The 20014-nt window shown below is 38.5% G+C and overlaps 2 protein-coding genes across 2 annotated transcripts in view; one reads left to right on the forward strand and one right to left on the reverse strand.

The window, feature by feature from the left end:
* Nucleotides 1–20014, forward strand: part of PRPF39 (pre-mRNA processing factor 39) — a 42656-nt gene continuing 22642 nt past the window's right edge. The window contains exons 1-4 of the mRNA XM_044664907.1: nt 1–76; nt 10148–10498; nt 11315–11440; nt 12082–12200. Coding sequence (XP_044520842.1) covers nt 10178–10498; nt 11315–11440; nt 12082–12200 — 566 coding nt within the window. The 5' untranslated portion in view covers nt 1–76; nt 10148–10177. The remainder of the gene's footprint in view (nt 77–10147; nt 10499–11314; nt 11441–12081; nt 12201–20014) is intronic.
* LOC123237778 (gamma-aminobutyric acid receptor-associated protein-like 1) lies at nt 17665–18105 on the reverse strand. Its single transcript, XM_044664908.1, has one exon. The coding sequence runs from the start codon at nt 18103–18105 to the stop codon at nt 17695–17697; it is 411 nt and encodes a 136-aa protein (XP_044520843.1). The 3' UTR covers nt 17665–17694.

Below are 20014 nucleotides of genomic sequence, written 5' to 3' on the forward strand. Positions count from 1 at the left end.
TGGCTGTGTGGGCTCATTTTGTGGGGATCTAGGCCCAAGTCTCTCCTTAATGGCATTGAACGGCTTCCAGCTTAAGGTTAGTTCGGGTCAGGCGGCGAGGTAGAGGCGCTAGCGGGGAGCCGGCGACTGACTTCTCTGGGGGTAAGGTCTGGCTCGTTGCGGCCCTGGGCCTAACCACCTCCCCATCCCCCACCCCATGGGCGCTTGCGGCCTGGTTTAGACTTGGAGCCCGGAGCGCCTGGTAACTCCCTCCTTCCCTTTCCCATCTCCTCTCCCCTCCGTTCCTCCCGGACCCTCACTTGGCCCTATCGCCGCGGGCTTTTACGCTGGTGACGCCGCTTTAGAATTTGGGTTGGGTCTTGCTGCTTCCCAGGTATCCTGAGGGTATAGCTTTCTCGCCCCCTCCCCCATTCCTCTGAAGTTGAAATCAGTTCAGGATGGGGGCGGGGCGAGGGCCAGGGTTCCGGACCAATCCTAGGAAGTTTTAAGTCTCAGTCTTCTCTCCTAGGTATAGAAAATCTCATTTTCGGGTCTTTCTGCCAGCGCTTTAAGCACATTCTGGAGTCTTAGCCACTGTGTTTAAACGCTAGACCTTAAGCAGGCAGCAGCGTAGCAGCGTTGCAAAGATAAACCAAAGTTCCCTTTTAATTTGGCATTTCAGGAACAGGAAGAGAATTTAAGCAGTCAGTTTAGAGCCCAACTTTTTCTCCTGAGAGTTTGACCAGCTCCAGTGTTTTTCATTCCCGTTTGGCAGTATTAATCAACAAATAAGTTAATACGTTCCTTTAAATGTATTCTTTTTTGTTGTTAGGGCATGGGGATAATAAAGATAAAAAATGAAAGGCCTTTCTCAAGGAGTTTACATTCATTGGTTAGTAGGGGAATGTCAGCACATTTTTATAAGCAGAAAAAAGACAAGACACGTTTTTTGAGACGAATACTAACAGCTGGGCTGGATTTAGGGAAGACTTAATGTTAAAGGTAGAGTTTGATCTGATTCTTTGGGGGGGAACTAGACATTCTTAAAGAGTCACAGATGAAGGTAGAAAGCATTCTAGGCATGGGAGACAGATGAAAAATAGTGTCCAGTATGAGAGGCTTTTGGGGCTGGACTTTAGAGAGTGTGAAGGTGAAGCATAAGTTTGGAAAGATAGATTGAGACCAGATTTAGGGCTTTAAATGCCAGACAGAAGTTTATATTTTATCCTAGAGATAATAAGAAATCACTAGTTTGTTGATTAGTGAAGTGATATGGTTGAATCTGAGCTTTAGGAAAATGGCTGTTAGTTGAATGAAGAATGGGGGGGGGGGAAGGGAAGAAGAGGGCAGCTGGGTAGCTCAGTGGATTGAGAGCCAGACCTAGAGGTGAGAGGTCCTAGGTTCAAATATGGCCCCAGACACTTCATAGCTGTTTGACCCTGGGCAAGTCACTTGACCCCCATTGCCTAGCCCTTATCACTCTTCTACCTTAGAGCCAATACCCAGTGTTGACTCCAAGACGGAAGGTAAGACTTTGAAAAATAAAAAAAGAATGACTTGGTGTGGAAGAGGGAGGACAGACTTGAGAAGGGCAAAACTTGTTTAGACTTTTGAAATAACCCAGGTGAGAGATGATTAGGGACCTGAACTAAGATGATTGTTGTGTGAATATCAAGAATGTGGCAAATGCTTTAGAGGTACAAAGGACAAAATTTGGCAACTGAACTGGGCTTGTGGGATCTGGAGAAGTGAGGAGTTGAGGATGACTCTTAGATTATTGCCCTGGGTAACTGTAAAAATGATGTGATTTTTGTTTTGACTATATTGAATTCAAGATACTTATATAGAACATTTAGTCTGAAATGTCAAATAGGTGATTTGTGGGACTGGAGCCCAGGAGAGAGCCTTGCACTGTCTATATAGATCTAAGAATCACCTTCATAGGGATTAAACAAACTCATGGGAATTAATTAGCCAGGAAGTGTAGAGCCAGAGGCTTGAGGTATATTTATAGTTAAGGATCTAGTAAAAGAGATTGAATAAGAGCAGTCAGGTGGGTAGGAGGACAGAGAAGAAAGAATATCCAGAACCCACAGGGCAGTCAACAATGTCAATGCTTCATAGATGTTGAGGCTGAGGAATTGAGAATAGGCTCTCAGATTTGGCAATTGAGGTTATTGATAATTTTGGAGTAGAAATGAATGTAGATAGCTTTTTAAAAACTTGAGAAATGGAAGGGTGATAGTAGGATGATAAATTGAGGGGATGGTGGGATTTAGTGAAGAGTTTTAAGTTAAAAATAATGCTGCTTTAGGGGGCAGCTGGGTAGCTCAGTGGATTGAGAGCCAGGTCTAGAGACTGGAGGTCCTAAGTTCAAATCTGGCCTCAGACACTTCCCAGCTGTGTGACCCTGGGCAAGTCACTTGACCCCCGTTGCCTACCCTTACCACTCTAATGCCTTGGAGCCAATACACAGCATTGATTCCAAGACAGCTGGATGCAATTCTAACCTTATAGAAATGGAATTTTCTTTTTATGCATAGAAGCAGCAGGTCCTTATTTAGAAATGTTGTTTGTTTTGCTAAAATATAGAATTATTTTAAATAAAGGCATTTTTTAAGGCACTGTCAAAGACTTAATATTACTTCCTTGGTTGTTCAGATTTATAATTTAATTTGATGTAAATAGTTTTCCATAACTTCTGGGCTTGTAGGGTACTTGTAGACGTATGTTCATTTTACTTTTAATAACTGAAGTTATTTAAACTGAGCGGAGCAGGATCATTTTTGTTTACCATAATTTGAGACTTTTGGTTCCTCTTTTGCTACATTAGTATTTACACGTTTGTTAAATTTCAGGTCATTCCTAGAATATCTTAAAGGACTTTGTTAAATTGGAGCCCATGTTAGCCTAAGTTGTGTTTGTTTTAAACACAGTAACAAAGTAACCTGACCAAAAGTAATCTTGGTTTAGTATAATACAAGCAGCTCCAATTTATCATTTTTTACACTACACCTTCATTGACTTTTTTATTCATTTCTACAATAGTCTGTTTCACTTTACACAGGCAGAATTGGTGGTGAAGGTAGGGAGATGGGTAAAATATAGTGCTTCTAGCTTGCTGGTGTTGGGGGGGAGGGATGCTGTTGGTGTAATTTAAAACAACAAAAACCAAATCCTCTCTGGTGTGTCTTTGGATGAGTGTGACTTTTACCTTTTAAATGCTTATGAAGGGGATTTTGGAGTTGAATATTAATGAAAAGAATAAGATTTCTAGGATTCAGGTTGTTTTGCAAACACAGAGACCAAAAAGCATGGACTCTAGTATTTAAAGGGACTTTGGAGATCATAAATGAAAGATATATTCAATTTACAGATAAGGATAAGCTCAAAAACTTACAGATAACATAAGCTCAAATCATTAGTTGGTATCAGCCTTGGGGTCTTTAATATTTAAATATTGCATTAACTGCTTCTGAAAATAATGATTAGAGTTGTGGTGTGATTTTTTTTTTTTATTGTTGGCTAGAGGAATTTTTTTCAGAGAAAATGCATCTCTTCTCACCCCCCACTTTTTTTTTTTTAACTCTTTTACATCTTAGAATCAATACTATGTATTGTTTCCAAGGCAGAAGAGTGGTAAGGACTAAGCAATGGGGGTTAAATGACTTGCCCAGGGTCACACAGCTAGGAAATGTCTGAGGCCAGATTTGAACCCAGGACCTCCTGTCACTAGGCCTGGCTCTCACTCCAGTGAGCCACTCAGCTACCCCTCACCCCCACTTTTTAAAGAAATGTGTGTTTCTTAGAAGGAAGAAGAGAATTTGAAACTAAAAAAGGTTAAAAATGTTTTTACATGTAATTTAAAACCATGGATCATTCAAATCATCTGAAAAGCCTCTTAAAATTCTAAATTGGCAAGTTATTGTTAAATTAGTATCTCCTGTTTGTAATAGCTAGCACATTTTTAGGTAGACCACATTTATACAATTGGAGGCATTCTGTTTCATGTACTGTATGGCAACTAATAGTCTTTTTTTTTACCTTATCTTCTCTTAGAAGCAATACAAGTATTTGTTCCATAGTAGAAGAGTAAAATCTAGACAATTGGGATCAAGTAACTTGCCCAGGGTCATGAAGTTAGGATGTAAGTGAGAGACCTGACTTTAATCCAGGCACTCTCCTAGCACTATCCACTGAGCCCCTTAGACTGACAATTTAGCAAGCATTTATTAAGCACCTACTTTGTGTCAAGATGCTTTATGGAAGGAATTGGGAGGATACAAAGATAAACTTTTAATAGTCCCTGCCCTTAATAAACTTATTGTCTGTTGGAGGGAAATGTATACAGATAAGTAGAAAATATATACAAAATAATTTGGGTATGGGGAGGGAAACACTGGGAGAAATAAGAGAGTCAAGAAAAAGATTTACATGGCATTTGAGCTGAACTTTGAAGGGAATTAGGAATTCTAGGTGTTAGAGGTAAAGAAGGGAGAGTGTTTCAGGCATTGGTAACCTATGCAAAGAAGAAACATGAGGTGTAGAATAAGTTAACACCGCCTTCTAAGAGGAAAGACTGGTTTGAGCCAGCTTGGTATGGTCTTAAAACGATAATTAATTGGAGGCTGCTCTGATGCATCCAATGATGCAGGATAGTATTGTATGAGTGGAGAAAAAGGAGCAGATGCGAATTGTGGCTTGTGGCTACAGTTGACAAAATGGATTCTTGACACTTAACTAGCTTTGTGAATCATTCTCACAAGATTCCCTAAGATGGATCCACTTTTTAATCCCTTGAAGTCTCTTTCATAATCATTGTATACAGTACTCCTTTTGTAAAACTTGCAAATATGGGAGCCACTTTGGAACACAAAGGAAGAAGCCTGGCATCTAAGCATAAAGTCTTAGATTTGAGCTGGGAAGAAACTAAGATAACTTTATAATCCAATCCCACATTTTCAGGAGGATCTAGAGAGAACACAGGTGCAGAGATGTTGTGATTCATCCATATAGTATATGTGGGATTCCAACTTGGGACTTTTAACTGCAAATCCAGTGTTCAGTAAATGTGGGCAGTAATATTGTGCAGTATCTACCTCACAGGTATATAATATTCAAATGAGATATTTCATTTGGGATTGATGGTCTGTAGAGTTTGGAACGGAACAACAGACTTGAATGTTATTTTACAATTTTAAATTAATGAAATTTTGTGAGTTTTATATATTTTTTAACTTTATTGTTCATATTTGGGATATATAAGTTGCCAAATCCTTGCTCAGGAATTCAACCCTCAACTATATAGAGCTATCCAGAAGTGGAATGGGCTGCCTTGGGTTGATTGGATTTGTCTCCTATTAGAGACCTTTTTCTGGCAGCAGCTGGATAACTGCTAGGTGAGTGGGTATGTTTTAGAGGGAATTCTTGTTCAAGAACTGGTTCCATTATCTATTCAGATGACTCACAAGGAAAATTTTTTCCTGAAATTCAGTTTCAGTACCAACTGCCTGCTGAAAATCTCCCATCTCCATGTCCTATGCTGCAGTGATGGTGAACCTGATGATGCAGAGACCCAGGCTTCACCCCCATCTCATCCCCTAGACCAGACCACAGTTTTCCCATCACTGCCTTAAGCAATTCCCTAATCACTACATCTGGATGTGGGGGCGTAGTGATTAGGGAATTGCTTTTGGCCTGGATCTGACCTGTGGGGAATGGTTTGCCCCTCACTGCCCTAGACCCAAGCCCTGTGCTGGCCTCCCCACAGAGACTTGAGAACTACATCATTTCCCCCTCCCAAAAAGACTTAAGTGCTGTCTCCCCTCCCCCTCCCCCCACAGGTGGAGGGGGGAAGGGTAGCTGCTTGCCCACATTGAGTGCTCTGCTGGCCATCTTTGGTATCTGTGCCATAGATTCACAATTGCTGTCCTATAGGTATCTAAAACTGCATGTATCTATAATGGAACGCATTGTATTTTCCCTGCCTCCCCAGATCCTCAGCCAGTCACTTAAAAATGTCATTTCTTCCTGCCCCCACTATCCAGGCTTACCGCACATTACTTCCTCTTTTTATATCTTATGTTCTAGTTAGTCTGACCTGCTTGTTATTTCCTGTCTCATTTCATCTCCTTTTTTTCCCTAAACCTTTACTTTCTTATTAACAACTCTAAAGATAAAGGTATGAGCAACAATACTGAGGGTTAAGTTACTTGCCCCCAAGGTCACCTAGCTAGTAAGTGTCTGAGGTCAGATTTGAACCCAGATCTTCCCAACTCTAGGCCTCACACTATCCACTGAGTTACCTACCTGCCCCCCTTTCTTTTTATTAATGGTATTCTGTGAGGAATGCAGTCATTTCTCATCTCTTCGTCATAACACAAGAGAGTTAATGTACTCTGATGGAAATGTTTATCTTAAAATCCTAAGGCAAGGGGAACTCATGAGAAGTTGCATGCCAACTTTAATGGGCATTTTAAGTTGAGTCGGCATGGTATAGTGATTAGAATAGGCCTCAAAAACAGGAAGACTTGGCTCCAAGTTCCACCTCTTGATACATGCTGGCAATATGAACCTCTGCAAGCCACTTTTGGATGCTCTAGAACAGGGTTGGCAACGTATGGCTCTTGAGCCATATCTGGCTCTTTCTGCAGGAGCCATAAAGTCAATTTTTTTCAGGCTCTGTTATAGGAGCGTGCACTGTGAGCACTGTATGGCTCTCACGAAATTACATTTTGAAAAATGTGGCGTTTATGGCTCTCACGACCAAAAAGGTTGCCGACCCCTGCTCTAGAAACTCTTTTAGAGAGTACATTGCAAAAAATAGTGCTGGCCTGAATTGTTAAAGGGAATTCTTGACCTAGGAGTTCCCTTTATCAATGAAATCACAGGTCCAGTCCTTATTTCATTCTAGTTTTCAGCAACTAGAAACACCTCCATTGAAAGTCCTTTTTTGCTGTCTCTTTGTGAAATGGCAGTGACTCAGTTTCCTTGGGCCATTCAGGAGAGTTTAAGCTTTAGCCTAGCTTCAGATATGAGTAATATCTGAGCGCCATCCTAACTATCCAATACGTCACGAGGTACTGAATTTTATCAACAGCAATTGGTAAGAAGATAAATTTGAGATCACTATCTGGCAAATAGTACCCTACCTAGTTTGTCAGTTTCTGAATAGCTAGTTAAGCACTCATTCAATTGTTTTTCTTTGTATCAGACTCTTCTTGACCTCTCTAGCACTTCAGCTAGTAGCAAATAGAAACTTAAGTTTCTAGTTTTTCAATTCTTGTTGCACTGTCACCAACTGTAATATATTGACAATTTTTTTGGTTTTGTTTTGAATTAGAGTTGGCTCCAGAATTTGGTTTGAAAGCCTCCACAAATCCCTTAACCTTTAAGTGCCCCAGGCATCTCAGGAATATAAATTGTAAAACTGAGGCTCTTTGCAATTATGGTGTTTTCTTTTTGTAGTGTTCTTTGCCAGTGAAATTGTTTCCTGAGGAAAAAGGGGGAAAAGATTTGTAGTAGATGTTGCTTTATTTACATAAACTTACTTAAAATTGTTTAAAATCATAATTAATGTGTGAAGATTCAGTTGAGCAAAAAGAAAAGATGAAGGATATTTAGGTCACCAAGTTCCGTTGCAATTTAGAAGTTCATATTGGGAATGTAAACAGATGTAAATGTAATAGAATGTTTCCTATGCCATGAAATTGGGATTTGGGGAATGAAATACTAGGTCTGTAGCCTCAGAAGTGAATAATCATTTGAACTTTAGAAATATAATTTTTTATGACTGCTAATAAGCAGTTAAATTTTGCTCTTTCCCCCTCAATAACTTCTACATACACAACAGAGCCTAAAAAGGATTGTATGGGAAACCATCAGTTTATATCTTCTGTCCATCACCTCTTGGTTAGCAATTGGATAATATGTTTCAGCAGATCATCTGGAGGTATTGTTGATCAGTTTATTGATCAGGGTTCTTAAGTCATTTAAAATTGCTTTTCTTTACTCTGTTTCTACCTTTGTAGAAACTGTTTTCCTTGTTCTGTTCATTTTGCTTTTGGTCTGTTTATTTTACTCAGGATTCTCTAAAATCATCTCTTGTTATTTCTTACAACATAATAGTATTCTATTCCATTCATATATTACAATTTGTTCAGCTATTTCCCAGTTAATGGGCACACCCCTTCTCTTAGAGCCTAGTTTGACATCTCTCTTTTTTTTTGCACTTCCTCCACTCAACGCTCTTGGGCACCCCCTCCACCCCAATTCCTGCTTTTGTACTTGTTGAGGATGGTGTATATATATATTTTTAAATAAAACCCTTACCTTCCATCTTAGAATCAATACTTTGTATTGGTTCTAAGGCAGAAGAGTGGTAAGGGCTAGGTAATGGAGGTCAAGTGACTTGCCCAGGGTTACATGGCTAGGAAGTGTCTGAGGTCAGGTTTGAACTCAGGACTTCCCGTCTCTGGGTTCTCACTGACTTTCAATCCACTGGGCCACCCAGCTGCCTCCAAGGATGGTGTATTTCAACATTAAGCTGTTTTGTATGTTCGTTCAACTTTACTTCAGATGAGTGAGATTTATTTTAATGGCCATTCCTTCCATTCCTTTTCTGTTTGTATAGTGCTCTTCTTACATGCCCCATATATAGGAAGAGCAAATTCCATCCCCTTTCTGGTCATCTTTTTTACTAAATCGTTATTTTTGACATTAAGTTCCAGTAGCTCCCAAAAGCCACCAGCATAAAATATAAAAATCCTCTTAGAATCCTTCTTGACTTGGTCCTTCCTGCCTTTTTAGTCAACTTAAACCTTATTCTGTGATCTGGTGATTGAGGCTTCTTTGCTGTTCTTCACATAAGACATTCCATATCCTACTACCTTGGATTTTTTTTCATTAGCTGTCCCACATACCTGGAATTTACTTTCTCCTCTTATGTCTTTTCTGGTTTCCCTGATGTACGAGTCAAAATTTTTACTTTCTGCAAGAAGCCTTTTCTTGTCCTCCTTAATGTTAGGGATTTCTCTCTGATTATTTCTAGTTTGCCATACACACACACACACACACACACACACACACACACACACACACACACACTTTTAACTAGATCTATTTGTCTATCCAACTCTCTTATTGTACACAATAATTTTCATGTTGTATTCCCCTTAGATTATGAGCTTAGAGGGCAAGGACTTTTTGCTTTTCTTTTTCTCTAGAGCTTAGTGCAGTGCCTTGCATATAGTATACATTTAAAATACTTGCTTGACTTGTCTTTCTACACTAGTATATTCCTCTTATTATCCCTTCATTTTTCCTTTTTAAAACCTCCAGCACAGAACCACCCTCCCATTATCATTTTCCATATTTAACTCCCTCAGGGAGATGGAATATTATGTGTAAGAAACAGTGAGAAATATAGTCAGACTGTAGTATATGTAGAGGGAGCAAAGAGGAGGATTGTAAGTGAACTTTGAAAAATAGGTTGAACCCAGAGTATGAAGTTTATATTTTATCCTACAGGCAAACCACCATGGGTGTTTAGTAAAAAAGTGATATAGTCATTTTGGGAAATCATCTTAGCAACTTTGTAAACAAGACAAGATTTGAGGTGGTAGGGAGACCAATTAGGAGTGCAGGCCAGAAGTAATGAGGAACTGAATTAAGAGGGTGATGGCTGTATGAGTAGAGAAGTGGGATTTTAGATAGAAAGATCTTGGGGATATAGAAATGACAAGATTTAGTAACTGAACATGGGGGTTGAGTGAATAGAAGAGGGTAATTTAGAGGTTACAAGCCTGAATAATGGGAGGATACATTTGGGAAAGGGAAGATTGGTGGGATGGGTCTTGACTAGTCATTTCCCCTCTCTGGTCCTCAATTTCCCCAATAATTAGCCTATCCTTAATAGCAATGCCTAGTATATAGGCTTTCTAGATGCATACTCATTTATCCTTGTATGTTTTGTAGATATAAGTAACTTGTACTAAGTGTTCAGAACAAATGATGAAAAGATATATTATTAGTATTATGATTTGGAGGGTGATAAATTTGAGCACTTAAGTTTACATTTCTTTTGCATTTCATTAATGAGGGTTGACTGCATGTTGTGCTATTTTATTATCTTTTAGAAGATGGTGATTTTTATTGTATGTTTTCACAGGTCATTGTTTAACAGAATACATCAGCAACTATGCAGAATTCTGCTCATATGGATGAGTACAGCAATTCTAGCAATGGCAATGCAAGCAATGGTTCTGAGGTAGCCATAGAGCAGACCACTGATTTCAGTACTGAGATTATGAATGTTATAGAAATGGAACAGTCACCTGATGGCTCTCCCAATGTGAATGAAGAAAATACAGAGGAAAATGAAATTTCAAATGTAGAACTACCAGTGACAGACACTGAAGCACAATTTCCTCCAGAATATGAAAAGTTTTGGAAAGCTGTAGAAAATAATCTCCAAGATTTTACTGGCTGGGTATATTTGCTGCAGTATGTAGAACAAGAGGTTAGTAATTGTTTAAATTAAGGATGAGGGGAAACATAAAATTTAATTTTATCAGGTAGGCCTTTATTCTTGAAATTTTATACATCAAATTGTTTGGCTTTATAGTGCTTTTCAGACCATAATGAGACTTTTTAAATGGAAGAAAATGGTATTTTTATAATGTGATTTTGCTTAAAAGTTCTTGTCTAATCCTTATATCTGGTAGGACAAAATATAAAACGAGCACATGTTTAATAATGTTGATATTAGAGAAGTATTTCTAGCATCATCTTTATGGGAATTATTAGTATTAGCTTATGTTATTGAAAGTTAAATTATGCTCACAATTAGATTTAATGGCTTCTGTTTCAAAGTCAGCTAGCATTTTAATTGTAGAACTATGCTCATCAGCATCCTTTTGATTTAAGCCTATTTTTTCATGAGAGACAGAGTGGCTTAATGGGATGAAGATTGGCATTGGAGTCAGAAAAACTTACTTTTGAATTGGTCTTTGATACTTAGTAAGTTTTGTGATGTTGGGCAAGTAATGTAATCTCAGTGGCAGTTTCCTCACTTGTAAAGTGATGATAATAATAGCATCTGCTTCTTAAGGTTGTCAGGAGGACTAGATGAGATAATGTTTATATACTGCTTTGCAACCTTAAGCACAATATAAATTGTTACTTGGTATTTCTTCTAATCCATTCTGTTATTTAATTTGAAAATATATTTAGATAGTATTCACAAATATATTTGATAAAGAATGGCTTGTGTTTGTTATGTAATGAATAAGATTTTTAAAAACATTCTACTTGTTTTTTTTTTTCTCCCCATCAGAATCACTTGCTGGCTGCCAGAAAAGCGTTTGACAAATTTTTTACACATTATCCATATTGCTATGGTTATTGGAAAAAGTATGCAGACCTTGAAAAACGCCATGACAACATTAAACAATCAGATGAGGTGCGTACATCACTGAATGAAGTTAACACGGATAGGTACTGCAAGCCAAATAATAACAAAACTTTTTTTTTTTGACTGGCAGTACCTATCATCTATTCTCAAATAGTTTAATAGGGTATTTTATTTGCATTTGTCACTCTTGTGGCATTTGTAGCTAATATTTTCTCTCTTTGTTGGCAGGTGCGTAAAACCTCAACAGTTTGTCAAGCTTTGCAGTGCAAGCCTCTGTATTACACTGCAGCTTAACAAGTAGGGCAGGGCTTTTCTCACTTACATTTATTTCTCATTTTCCAAATAATATAGTTGGTTTGCTAGTCACATTTGCTACGTCTTATTGCATTTTTGGTCAGACGCTGTCATTGATGCTCTAATGGGTCTGTGCCCTATGGTCTGTACCCCAAAGCCTGCCCACACAACCCGGTCAGAATGCAGGGACTGCTGCGCTTTGAAGATCAAGATTCTGCACGTGGGGATCAGAACATTGCCATGTTCTATCCAACCTCCACCCAAATGGTAATGGTAGATTATTTAAACAAAATTCCAGTAATTAGTATTTCTAAGGTTCACCGGATAACACAGTGTTGCCTCTCTTTTAAGAAATAAATAAATATTTGAAGTACAGTTTGTTGTTTTCTTCTTAGGTTTATCGACGAGGGCTTCAGGCAATACCTCTTAGTGTTGATCTTTGGATTCATTATATAAACTTCTTAAAAGAAACTTTGGACCCAGATGATCCTGAGACAAATAATACAGTAAGAGGGTAGGTGAAATACATATGTTATTTTCTTGCCCAGAAGGGAGTAGGACTTTTCTGCATTTTATTGATTTAAAAAAATTTTTTTAATGAATGCCCTTGAATGGGATAAGTTTTTACAAAGGTACTATGCAAAATTGAGTAGTTGATATAGAAGTTTATCTTAAATGACATTTCTTTAATTCTGTTCTGGTCCTTATTTTCTTACTTATCTTGCTGTTAAATTTGTCTGGATCTAAAATCTATTGAATCTCCAGCTCTTAAAGGTTTTGATTGGTTGAATTTTGCTTTAAGTAACTTAAATGTTCTACTGTTCAGTGTCTAATCTCTCGGTGATCCAAGTAACTCTGAAACTAGAAGTTGTAAAGAATGTACCAATTTTCATTGACAAAGTGATCCATGATACAAAAGGATTAAAAATCCCTACTTTAGACACATTATCATTATTATATTATTATATGTTATTATTATATTACATATATTAATATATAATATATTATATTAGTGCTGTTATTCTTCTAGGATTTTCCACAAAAAGCCATTCATAGAATCATAGAACATTAAAACTAGAACTTGTCCTAGAGATCATATGGTTGAACCTCATTTAAAAAAAGCTTTGTTTTTATATTGCCTCCTTTTTCTCTTATATCCTTTTCTCCCCCTTCTCAGTGGGTCTTCCCTTATACTAAAGAATGTTTATAATGAAAAAAGGAGAGATACAACTCAGCAAAACATGTCCATTTTTGTGGGAGGGGGATTGATTTAATGCATAATATCTCACACTTAAGAGTCATCGTCCCATATCTTTTTTTTAGGCCAATCTTGTTCTTTTTAATCTTACAACATTAATTTTTTATTGTTTTGTAGAAGTTCTTCCCAGTGATTTAGTCATCATGTGTATTATTTTCTGACTTCTTTTTACTTTGCATCAATTTATGTCTTTCAGTGTTTTATATTTATCATGTTTGTATTTTCTTAAAGCACATTAATATTCCTTTAAATATACATGCTATGGTCTAGCCATTCCCAGTTTGATGGACATCTAGTTTGTTTATAGTTCTTTGCTATGACAAGGTGCTGCCATAAATATTTTGGTGTATCTAGAGACTTTTATCAGTGACTTTCTTGGGTTATATGTGTAGCAGTGAAATCTTTGGTCATTTTAGCTACTTTATTTGCATAATTCTGTGTTGCTTTCAAGAAAGGTTAAAATAATTCAGAGCTCCACCAACAGTGCATTAGCATTCCCATTTTTTCCATATGTCTTCCATCCTTGACTATTCTTATCTTTTATTACCTTCCCTAATTTGCTAGATATTTTCATTGTTACCTCTTTTGGATTTGCTTAAGGCCTTTATTAAATTCAACTCTTTTGTTTTGTGTTTTCTTGTTATTTATTGTGGGATTGTTTTCTAATCCATTCTACTACCTTCTACCATTTTGAGAGTTAAACTCATTTAACATTCACCAGTATGATAATTAATTGTATTTTTTCCATCAACTTTTTAAGTTTTTTCCTCTTTTTTGTGTTCCCACTTGTTTATAAAGGAAAAAGAAAAAAGATGATAGAGAAAAGAATAGTAATGGGATCTACACTAGTAATCTGGCTACTTCTTTGTCCAGACCCAAGTCATTGGTTCTTAGATGATTTTTTTTTTAAACCCTCACCTTCTGTCTTAGAATCAATACTATGTATTGGTTCCAAGGCAGAAGAGTGGTAAGGGCTAGGCAATGGGGGTCAAGTGGCTTGCCTAGGGTCACACAGCTAGGAAATGTCTGAGGCCAGATTTGAACCCAGGACCTCCTTTCTCTGGGCCTGGCTCTCAATCCACTGAGCCACCCAGCTGCCCCAGTTCTTAGATTTTTTTTACTCTACTTTTGACCCCACTTTTATGATTATTCTTTAGTTGATATTTGTTTTGCTTGTGATTATTTCCTGCCTTTTAAATATAGATTTACTTATTTCCCTATTGAACTTACTTGATTTCTCTTAACCTGTGTATTGAATCTCATTTGCCTTATTCCAATAAAAATTGCAGAATAAAAAAATCATAAGATGCTCGTTCTTTCCCACCACCATATTTTTATAGTATTATTGCCCATAACAATTATGAGAAATGACTTTTTCCTCTTCATTTCTTTGCTATATTACTTTTTTTCTTCCATTTTCTTTTTTCTTTTTAAACCAACAAAATAAATCCGAACCATACCCAGGCTCTCCATTTGTCTTTGTTTTCTCTTTATGATCTTTCTGAAAGCAGGAATTTGAAGAGCTAATTGTTTATTCTTCCTCATTTGGAATGTAAGCACTTCATTATCATCTATCCCTTTCTAATTGGCCAGTGCATCTAGCTTTGCAGTTTTTTTCCCCTGCTATATTTGTACTTGAAAGATTCTATTCATCTCTGCTCTCTTCATCAGGAATACTTGAAAGTTCCTTCTTTGATTAAATGTCCCCCCATCTCCTTTCTTTTTTTGCCCCTAGAGAATTAACCTTAGTTTTGCAGGTAAATTACTCTAGTTGTTTTGATGTTTTCTTTGTGTCATTTGGTATGTTGCATTGCAATATTTCCTTTCCTTTATAATTGCGGCATTATCTTGTGTCTGAATGTGGGGGGGGGGGAGAGAGAGAGAGAGAGAGATTGATTGAGATTGAAATTGAGATTGATTTTCCACTTGGGACTTCTTTCAGGTAGTAACCAATCAATGGAGTATTTCAACTTTAAATTTGCTCTCTGACTCTAATAAGTGTAGGCAGTTTCTCTTATGATTTTTTGAAATACAGTAATCCAATTTTTCATTTGGTCATATTTTTCATGGAATTATATGTTGCTTAAATTGCTTTTTCCCCTACTTCCAAGTTAGTTGTTTTTGGATAGTTAATTTGCCTTTTTTTTCTTTAGTGTAGATATTTTGTTTCATTGAATGAACTTTTAAATGGCATTTATTAAATGCTTACTATGTTCTATGTACTGGGAATACAAATAGAATAGGAAAGATAGACCCTTTTCTAATGGAGCTTATATATTCCAATGGATACTTTGGGGTGAATTCATAAAGAAGTAGATCCAACACATCCCATCCCAGAACAATGGAAGAATTTGACTTGATGGCTGTTTGATGGTTCCAGAACTAGGAAGCGGGAAAGAGTACCAGTGCTAAGACTTAGGCAAAAACACCAGTAAGCCTAGGTGGATATGAGGGTGCTCAGGAGTTAGTGACCTCTGAAAAGAGGGAGTGAAGTATACTGATGGGACTTTATTAAGTAGTGTTTTAGGAGAGGCTTTTGCCAATCAGGGGAGTGGGGCTTAAGGGTGGAAATTTCCTTAGTTCGTTGTTTCTAGCATAGATCTGGAGAAAGTTATAGAGGAGGTAACTTCTTCAGTATTTCTCTTTGTACTTGTTATAGGGTTATTTTCTTGGATATATCTTAAGCCAGAATATTTCTTTCATTGTACTAGGACTTTGCTGTTTAAAGACATCTCCAGCCTCAATTCCTCTATAGAAATTGTATGTTTAGGACAGGCTTTGTTCCCTCCACATTCCTGAATGGTATGACTGGGTCCTGGCTCCTTCTGTGGCTCCCCCCCCCCCCTTTTTATCATGAAATGAACAAACATACAATTTAATATAACAGGAAATTTTTATATGGAATTGAACATTTTTAAAAAACCCTTACCTTCTATCTTGGTATCAATACTGTGTATTGGTTCCAAAGCAGAAGAGTGGTAAGGGCTAGGCAATGGGGGTTAAGTGATTTGCCCAGGGTCACACAGGAAATGTTTGAGGCAATATTTGAACCTAGGACCTCCCATCTCTAGGCCTGGCTCTCAATCCACTGAACCATCTAGCTGCCCCCTGCAATTGAACATTTTAAAAAATTTATATATTTTTTGTATGTGTGTATCTTCACATACACACATACACAGCCTTGATATGTATATATACTGAAGTAATGAAACTACACTTGATTGTTTTTTTGTTTTGTTTTGTTTTGTTTTAAATTTTAAACCCTTGACTTCTGTGTATTGACTTATAGGTGGAAGATTGGTAAGGGTAGGCAATGGGGGTCAAGTGACTTGCCCAGGGTCACACAGCTGGGAAGTGTCTGAGGCCGGATTTGAACCTAGGACCTCCTGTCTCTAGGCCTGGCTCTCAATCCACTGAGCTACCCAGCTGCCCCCACTTGATTTTTTTTTTTTATCTTAAAGTGTGCAATTATTTTATTTCCTTGCCCTGAAAGCAAAAACTTCATTTACACAGGAACCTGCAGCTAGTACAACTGACAAAGAGAGGTGTCTCCCCATCACAGGGGACCAGGTTTCCAACAAAGCAAAGATGGAACTAAAATGGCTGAGCTTAACTCTTTCCCTTCCCCCGCCCCCCATTCCCCAAAAGATAAAACAATAATCAAAAGAGACAAAATAATAAATCAGGACCCAGAACTTTCTAACTAGCAGCTTTGATGAGTGAATACAGAACAAGGGAGTTGAACTTATCAACCATTTATGTGTGCACGGGAGCAAGAATGCTAGGAGGGAGCTTACCCCACCCCCCCCAACCTTCCCCCAAATCCAGAATGGCAAGGTTTAGGAATGACTGGGAAGGTTCACACTTAAGAGGTGGGAATGTTTAAAGGTTATTTAAGTCCAGGGCAGATAGGGCTTCTTGTTCTGTATTAAAAAGTGCCCAGAGAAGAGGCTGGGACAAAGATTCTCCATAAATTAAATTTTAGGGATATATCCTGCCTACCTTCCTTCCCAAAGTCCACAGAACTCAGAGCCACATTCTGTTAGTTATTTTACCATCACTGGGACATTTCATAAAACAGGAGGATGGAAGTTAAGCAGAATGGTGAAGAAAAGAGGAGTTCTATTTTAGGGTCCTAATGCCGAACAAGTTTCCTCTCTTTGGTCCCAGGCCTGCTTCTCAATTTAGAAGGACAAGAAGGGAATGACAAGTGGGGCAGAGATATGAGCTCCTGGCCCAATACCTACATAGAAGACTAAAGGAGTGATCATTCCCCCTTTATCCTCCATAATCCATGTCAGTTTTTTTTTTGTTTGTTTGTTTGTTTTTTTTTTTTTTACTGTCTTTCAAGTGAAGTCTGGAGACAGAAGCCCAATAAGCCAGGCAATAGTGGTTATAGCTCTAGGGCCATATTCCCCTCTGAGAATGATACCTAGGGATAGGGGGGGAGGATAAAGCCCGAAGTAGAACTATGGAAGAGATGTCGCCAAGGAGAGATGATAAAAACAAGTTTGGTCAAATACTGGGGTAGTCATAGAGCATTTTCTTCTGCCTCTCCCACCCATACCCCTCCTACCAATGTATCAAACTGGGTTTCCCACCTCCAGAGTAAGAAAACTGGGAAGTCCTCCCTGGACAGAGACTATCTGAAAACCTATCAAATTCCCGACCCTTCTATCCAGCACAACAAAGGCTAATTTGCAGGGTTGGGAGGAGGGCAGGAAGGAGGGATGCCATCCCCATTTCCCAATCATACATGTGGAAAACTTCCCCCAGCCAATCCAGCAGCTCTGTTCTGCAATGCCTTCTTCTTCCTGTAGACGCTTTCATCACTGTAGGCCACATAGAGAAAATAGTCTTCCTCATGGTTGTCCTCATAAAGTTGGCCCATGGTAGCACTAGTAGGGGGGATAGTGTTGTTGACAAAGAAGAATAGGGCGTCTTCTGGCCGAAGGTGAATCCGTTTCTGAATTAAGAAGTAGAACTGACCAACTGTAAGGTCAGAGGGCACCAGGTACTTCCTTTTGTCCAGGTCAGGAACTCTGGCTTTAGGTGCCTTCTCCACAATTACAGGGACTGTATCTGGGTATTTTTTCCGAATCTTCTCCCCTTCTTTTTTCCAGTACTCGAAAGGATGATCTTCCTTGTATTGGAATTTCATGATGCTCCACAGCGTCTCCGATCTCCCCCGGGGGGTCTGGCTGCAGCAAAGCGGGGTTGATTCTTTGAGTCTGGCTGCCTCCTGGTCAGAGCTAGTTAAGAGCCCAGGTCTTGCCAACCAGCGCTTCCCTGCCACCAGTCCACCGAGAACACACAGAACTGAGGCTCCAGGTGGCCCAGGCTGGGAGGTAGAGCAGAGTGCCGGCGTCCACTTGATTGGTTTTGACCCATTCTGAAGTTTATTCTTCTGTCTCTTGTGTATTTTTAAAATGTTTCATTGATATTCCTTCATTTTTTTTTTTAAATATAAAACCTTCCCTTGCATCTTAGAATCAAAACTGTGTATTGGTTTCAAGGCAGAAGAGGGGTAAGGGCTAGGTAATGAGAGTTAAGTTGACCTGCCCAGGGTTGCACAGCTAGGAAGTGTCTGAGGCCAGATTTGAACTGATGTCTTTAGGCCTGGCTCTCAGTCCACTGAGCCACTCAGCTGCCCACAATATTCCTTTATTTAAAAGAAAAATTGACATCCTTATTAGTACCCACTTGCTCTATACCCTCAGGGTCCCTACTGTTCCAGTCCACCCTTCCCAGAAGCTCTCCCTTGATCCAACAGACATAGTTATCAACAACAAATTCAGGTGTTGGTCATATCTGAAAAAGAATGCCTCATTTTCATTTTTGATTAAGAACCTCTGTCCAAGAGGGATGACATAGGCTTTATTAGCACTCTTCTGAAATCATGATTGTTCCTAAGTTCTTCCATTGTTTTTCTTTACATTGTTGTACTTCTACAAATCTTTCTTTATGCTTCTGTTCATTTAATTCTGAATCACAAGTTCCCATATTTCTCGGAATTTTCTTGTCATTTTTAAAAGGTTTCTAAAACAATTAACAAAAGTATAAACTGGAAATTCAAAGAACATAAACATTTCCTCATACAAAGAAGGCCAATGAAAAAGGATTGTATATGAAACTGAATATGCCTAGTTATGTATGTCCAATACATAAATTAAAATGTATTTTAGTATATAGTTAAAATGATAGTACCAGCAGTGACCTGGTTTTCTCTAGTCTATTCTGAACTTCCTACTCTCTTTTTGTATATTTTTAAACTACTTCATTGGTACTTTTAAAGAATTTTTTGTATCTCTGTTACTATTTATATAAATCTCTTCATGCCACATAAAAGTCCCTCCATGTAGCAAACAACTATAATCAAGTCAAACAAAAATTTTTTTTATTCTTGTCTGAAAATGTATGTCTTTTTGTGTACTGTTAGAGTGGTGCTGTGTAGAGTGCCAGACTTGTATTCAGGAAGAACTGGGTTTAAACATGGCTTCAGACACTAACTGGAATAAGGAGGCTGCCTGCTTATGACCAGTCTCATGAGGTTTGGCAGCTTTAGATTAGAAGGTTTGTAATGAGAAGCTGGAAGTTAAAAGCTTCAGCTAATTGGGAATAGGACAGGCAAGGAGATGTGATGGGTAGATGAGATACATAGGCAGATAGATATCCTATAAGGTTTGACTAAGGGTAATGGTAGTAACAGCTCATAATAGGGCTATGGTATAATAGGGTTGTGATGGTGAACCTATGGCACACAGCACTCTTTGTGGGCACACAGCCCTCCCCCCATTTTATTACTAGCATGGTAGAGGGACTTGGGCATAGCTGCTCCCCTCCCCCTCTCCACCTCACCTGATGACATTTTTTTTTCACACCCCCAACCCTCTGGCCAGCAGCCCAGTGGGAACCCACAGTGGGTAAGGTGGGCAGTTCACAGACATCAGAGCTAATGGGGAGCCTAGGGTTCTGGCCACTTCCCTCCCCCTCCCTACACTTGCTGAGGACATTCCTCACTTCACCTGTCCTTCTGCCCAGCAGCCCAATGGGAGTGCTTTCTCCCCTTC

This window comes from Gracilinanus agilis, chromosome 2 (genome assembly GCF_016433145.1).
Source record: "Gracilinanus agilis isolate LMUSP501 chromosome 2, AgileGrace, whole genome shotgun sequence".
In the NCBI taxonomy this organism is placed as follows: Eukaryota; Metazoa; Chordata; class Mammalia; order Didelphimorphia; family Didelphidae; genus Gracilinanus; species Gracilinanus agilis.